General features: G+C 36.1%; 1 protein-coding gene across 1 annotated transcript; it reads right to left on the bottom strand.

Moving 5' to 3' along the window:
- Positions 1–3505: 3505 nt before the first annotated feature.
- LOC149217783 (uncharacterized) lies at positions 3506–4887 on the bottom strand. Its single transcript, XM_089391419.1, has 3 exons — positions 4258–4887; positions 4072–4164; positions 3506–3899 (listed from the first exon to the last, which is right to left on the bottom strand). Exons 1-3 carry the CDS (start codon positions 4384–4386, stop codon positions 3702–3704), a joined length of 420 nt encoding a protein of 139 aa, XP_089247545.1. The 5' UTR covers positions 4387–4887; the 3' UTR covers positions 3506–3701.
- Positions 4888–6172: the final 1285 nt, after the last annotated feature.

Raw genomic sequence — 6172 nt, 5'->3', positions numbered from 1 at the left:
GTGTTGATAAATTGTTCCATTGGGCAGTAGCACGCCCAGGGTCAAATCAATGGAGTGCTTGACCTGACAGTGCAGAGGTACCCTTGTGGGTGAGGTGAAAATATCCCTGTATTCCTCCATGACCTTGTCCATCTGTTGTTTCTGTGCAAAGGAGCCCTGCTTGGAAGCCGTGGCCATAACCTTCTTATTTCCCTTGGGGTGAATCATAAGGAAAACAAATTTCTTGGTCTAGGAAATGATCTTACTGCATTGCTTTGCAGTGATCAAAGAGATGATAGTAGGCGAGGCTACCTTTGGTATCCTGTACAACTTATTAGCCAAAGTAATAATCACAAAGCAAGGTCTAGACTCATATAAAGCATGTCACTTCCACAAGTATGGTTTTCCTAACAATGCATCACAAATTTCAAGAGGAGCAATGTCAGACAATACCTCATCCGTGAAGGACTTGATGCTATAGGGAAGGAGACACTGTTGGTTGATGCAAAGATCTCATCCTTGGTGAAGCCACCCGATGGTGTATGAATGTGGATGTGTTGTAGTCTTTATGCCTAGCCGCTTCATGACCTCTGCTGAAATGAGCTTCTTTTGGCTCCCATTATCGATAATGAACTGCAACGGAGAACCCTTCACCCACATCTATGAGTGGAAGAGGTGTTCCCTCTTCTATGGATCTTTAGGCTCAATCTTCTGGATCTTGGTGGTGGCTACGGTGGCACTATCTCTGCATCAATGATATACTTCCCTTTGTTAGTTCCCTTCTCGGGTTATGATTCAGAGTCAGAACCCACATCTGATTTAGAAGCCTTCATCTCAGCCACCAGGGACTGCTTGGCCCGACACTCACTTGTATTGTGAGTGGAGCTCTTATGGACCTCACACCATTTTCCCGTGTCCTTCTTCGTCTTCGTGGTGTTGTTCTTTGCTTGTGGCTTCGGAGGGATGTCCTGCGTAGCCCCACCTTGGCTTTGTCCTTTGTTATGTGATTTGAGGGTGTCTTTTCCTTGCTTTGGATTTGCAAATCCAAATTCCTACTTCTTCTATTTAAACTTCTGCTCAATCTTGACAACGTACCGATCCGCCATTTCGAGTGAGGAAATGTCCAGGAACTCCATCTCATCCTAGATGTACTTGTGTAGAAAGTCGCGGTACTTGAGCACTAAATGCCGCTCAGTATCCTTGATACCTAGCTTCATGCAAAGGGTATGGAAAATATTTGTGAACTCTGGCACATCTTGGTCCCTTCCCTATCGTAGCGTGGTCCACTTTATGTATTTGTCTTCATAACTCCTGACAGGGTAATATTGTTCCTTGATGGCGTCTCGGAAAGAATTCCAAGTGGGTGCAGCTGAAAACAACGAGGGTTCACTCTCGTCCTTTTATTCACAGTAGGTTTCCCACCAGTCCTTGACATGTGGGGCGGCTTTGAGAAGTGCAAAAGTAATCTTTTCCCGATTGGAAAAGTCATGAACTGAAAAATATCCTTCCAACATATTTAACCATTTATCTACGACGTCTACATCTATGAGGCCTTCGAATATGGGAATATCGAAGTTAAATTGTACCTTAAAAGCAATGGCACCTCTAGAGTGGCTTCTGGATGAAGATACATTGCCTGTGGGTAGTCGTTGAAGGATTTGGGCAAATTTATCCATCACTATGTCCCTTTGTTGCTCAAGGGCTTCCTCTAGCAACATTTTGAAAGGATCTCCTACCCCCTCATCACTACAACAAAACCAGCGATTTGCGCCAGATTTTAGTGCATTTTTTTTGTAATTGTGATGAGCAACCTGGCGCTAAATCTGGCTCTATTGTACAATTTTTAAAGCGTCCTTTTTTGCACCTAATTTTGCATCCTTTTTCACGCTAGATTTTGCATCATTTTTTACACCAAACTATGTATCATTTTTTGCGTCAAATTTTGAACCAAGATTTGCATCTTATTTTATGACAGGTTTTGCTTCTAGTTTTGTGTCATTTTTTGCATCTATTTTTCATTCTCTTTTGCTTCCTATTTTGTGTCATTCTTTGCTTCCATTTTTGCACCATCATTTGCATCAAGTTTACACTGTATTTTGAATCCAATTTAACATCTTTTTATGCATCCATTTTGTGTCAGTTTTTGCATCTAGTCTTACGCCAGGTTTTGTATCTAGTCTTACACTAGTTTTTGCTTCTATTTTTGCACCAGCTTTGGTGCCTATCTTTGCACCATGTGTTGAATTTGATTTAGCACCAAATTTTGCATCCATTTTTGTGCCCATTTTTGCATCTTTTTTTGGACCATTTTTTTACATCCACATTTACGTTTGATTTGTCTCCATTTTTCCCATCTCATTTTGCACCATATTTTGCGTCATTTGTTTCATCCAATTTTGCATCATTTTTAACACCATCTCTTGCATCTAATGTTACATCATTTTGAGCATCCAAATTTGCATTTATATTTGCATCTTATGTTGAGTCATGTGTTGTGTCCACCTTTGCATCTTATTTTGTGTCTAATGGTACATTCAATTTAGAGCCATTTTTTACGTCTACTTTTGTATTTGTTTTTACACCAAGTTTTGCATCCAATTTTAAGCTATTTTTGCCCCTTTTTGCACCATTTTTTTGTGTCTACTTGTGTCCAATGTTGCACCATTATTTACACTGACTTTTTCATCCAATTTTGCATTTTTTTGGTGTCTAGTTTTACATCGTTTTCACCATCCAAATTTGCATCTTTTTTGCCTCATTTTGTGTCCACATTTGCATATAATTTTGTGTCTGAGTTGGAGCCTAAATTTGCATGTGATTAGGAATCATTTTCTACATCCAATATGGCATCCTTGGTTTCACCTTTTTTCAGCCCCATTTTGCATCTTGTTTTATGTCTTTTCTTACATCTTTTTTTTTTCCTTTTTTTGCACCCAAGTTTGCATCCCAAATTTACACCATTATTTGCATCATCATTTGGCATATTAATTTGTAACGTTTTTTGCTTCTTTTTAACGCTCAACTTTGCATCTTATTTTACATCTAGTTGTTGTCTTTTTTTGCATCTAATTTGGTGCCCATTTATGTGTCCTTGTTTTTGCCCAATTTGATATCCTTTTGTATGCCATGTTTTGTTCCCTTCTTTGTGTCAACTATTGCACAATTTTTCACTTCTAATTTAAAACACTTTGTATGTCAATTGTTTGCATTTTGTATTAATTCCTAGTTTAACATCCAATTTTGCATCCATGGTTACATCTGCATTTGACTTCTTATATAGAGTATATTTTTCTTTACATATATGACCCCCTTTATAGATTCATAGTGAAATATATGATAGTTTCTAAATATCATTAAAGCAGATATCACAATTCAAAATCATTTGTAAAGAAATTTAAGAGAAATTGACAACATCCATCCAAAAAAATAACAATGTGTCATTAACAATTTTCAAAACATGTATAAAATAGCAACATAATACTAATAAAATCAGTATTATTTTTAATCAAAACAAGTAAAATTCAAATATGATTAACAAATCAAAATATTTCATGAATATCGTTATTCTACGATAAATTAACAACATACATAAATCAAACTCATCGTATGATTACAAAATCAAAATGTCTCATTGATATAGGGTAAATTCACAACACCCATCTAAACATAACAATGTCATTCTACACAATAATTTCTTCATAAAAAACAATGCATGTGCATGCCTAGCTACCACCACCAAGATCATCCTCATTATCATCTTTACCATCCTCATTACTCTGATCCACATCATCACCAACACCGCAACTATCATCATCATCTCCTCCTTCACCACCATCATCCTCATCCTCATCCTCATCATCTCCTGATATATGTTGAACATAATTTGGATCATCGTCTTGGCAATCATTACCTATAGCATTCTGACAAAAAAAATCAATATTACATGTTAGTATTAATTACATAACACAACGCATGTTTTTGTTATACAATGTTAACCATAAAATGAGGTAAGATATAATATCTAATAGTACTAAAAAATAAAATGAAAATATGGTTTAAAAGTATATTGGAAATCCAACTAAAATTACATACCATAGAGTCCATCCAAACAACAAATTCAACCCATCTCTTTTGCTGCAGCACCTCCTTTTCCAATTGATTTGGAGGTCTTCCATATTTTAGTTCCTATCAATCAGTAAATAGGGAGAAATTAGATAACAATGACTTTCTTCTAGTACAAAATTTATTAAAAAAATATCACATGTTTAATATACTTACAAAGGTTGTTATCACTGCTTTTAAACCTTTCTGGCCACTACGATGAGTGACTTTTGTCTTGGTTAACCTCGCCTTGGATGCCTTGTCCTTAAACATAAACCAATTCAATTTATTTTCACACAAATACATGTCTAAGATACTTATAAGTATTAATACATTCTAAATAATGTTTAATGAAAAATTCAATACCTGAATGCTCTCATTGCCGGCTTTTCTTTGTGCATCCAACTTCTCATATGATTTTACAAGTTCTTTCCATACTTTAAAAGGTATGTCAATAGGTCTTTGTTTCAGTCTTTGATCTTGAGGCATTTTTTTAATTTTTCTTGTTTGGTTAAAAATTTTGGTTAAAAAAAACCGAACAAGTAATTCACATCAATGGCATGGGGACTCTATGGATATGTGTAAAAAAATGGCTATAAAGAAAACATCCAAAAAACATATGAGCTCTCCCTTTGATGGTCACTTGGGGCATATGGCTGGAAAGGAACAACTCCATTTTTGAAAATCAAGGACAATCCTTTCTCAAAGTCCTTCCTAATATTTGCTCCAAATGTCTTAAAATGAAAAACAAAATTCAAACGTCATCCTTAAACATCTCCCTTAAATATAACGTTGGACCATAAATTCTTCATTTTTATTTTTATCGGCTCTGGAATGATTTTTCTATATGCAATTATATAATGAAATATGTGTGCACTAATGAAAAAACATTGAGCTTCATTTTTCATAATCACAAACAATGAAAAAAGAATCACACGTAACTAGCATCATTTTGGAAATTTTATATTTATTAAAAATCTTTAACATGTTTTCCTCCCATATCTCATAAAAAGGTGTGAAATTTTTTATATACTCTCCAATAAGCACTACAACAAAACCAGCGATTTGGAGGTTTTACACTAAGTTTTTCAACATCGAGCTTACTAGGGCTTGCACCACCGGGGTTATTAGTAAGAATCTCATGAGGTTTGCATAGCAATGATTATTAGAATCAAAATAGTAGGATTTGCACTAAAAAACAGTTCATAGTGCTTTCCTGCTGGGGAGAAAATCACAAGTTCAACTTCTGCAGTGCAGAGCACCGAGAGCTCGTAAGCTTTCTTCAGCAATCCACCTACGTTTGGAAAATGTAGCCTGCCTGCTGGCGATGTTCTCAATCCTCTTCCTCTGCATCTTTCCCCTCACTATTCTTGTATGTCCTCTTTCGTTTTTCCCTCCAAACAAACCCTATCAAATTGAGAAAGCAGAACAACTCACTCGATGAGAATCCAAATCCAATTATCGCTTCTAACAATAACCCAATACGATACCAGAAGTGATTACACAAAACCTCATTGACTCTTCATTTGTTTGGAAAAGAACCAAGCATAAACTTCTGACGAGGGTTTCCGTCTCAAGTCTGGCTCGCAGGACGTCGCTTAGTCAATTGCGAGAAAAGTTTTCCACCTGCCTGTCACATACGGTTTGTCACACTATATATTAAAATAAGGTTGATCATACTAACAATAAGGTTGTATAGTGTAAAAGGAGGGCTCTCCTAGCTGCATTTAGTTGGTTTATAGAAAAGATTGCTGGAATGTTAATGTGAATGCTCTGCTAACTTTTTTTTAAGCATTTGGAAGTATTAAAACCCCCTAGGATAATTAATGTAAGACCTGTTAATTAATGTGTAAAGATGGCTATTGTCCTTGGGCTACCTTAGCTGTTCGTGTTTAGTGATCTGTGGTATTATGACTCCTCAAGTCACTATTAAACCATGAGAACCATGCCCAGGCAGACTAGTGTGACATTGTGGATGAGAACCAAAACTAGACTCCTATAACCTCCTTTTTCATCCTTTAAATTGCAGAATTAACTGACTGTTCTAGTAATCGTTCTTGAGCACCTGAAGATGTGCACCCTAAATAATAAG

This window comes from Pinus tabuliformis, chromosome 1_1, assembly GCF_031772625.1.
Source record: "Pinus tabuliformis cultivar Carrire ecotype Pingquan chromosome 1_1, CPIR1, whole genome shotgun sequence".
Taxonomy (NCBI): Eukaryota; Viridiplantae; Streptophyta; class Pinopsida; order Pinales; family Pinaceae; genus Pinus; species Pinus tabuliformis.
Note: the sequence above shows the minus strand (reverse complement) of the source record. Positions and strands in the feature narration are given on the sequence as shown.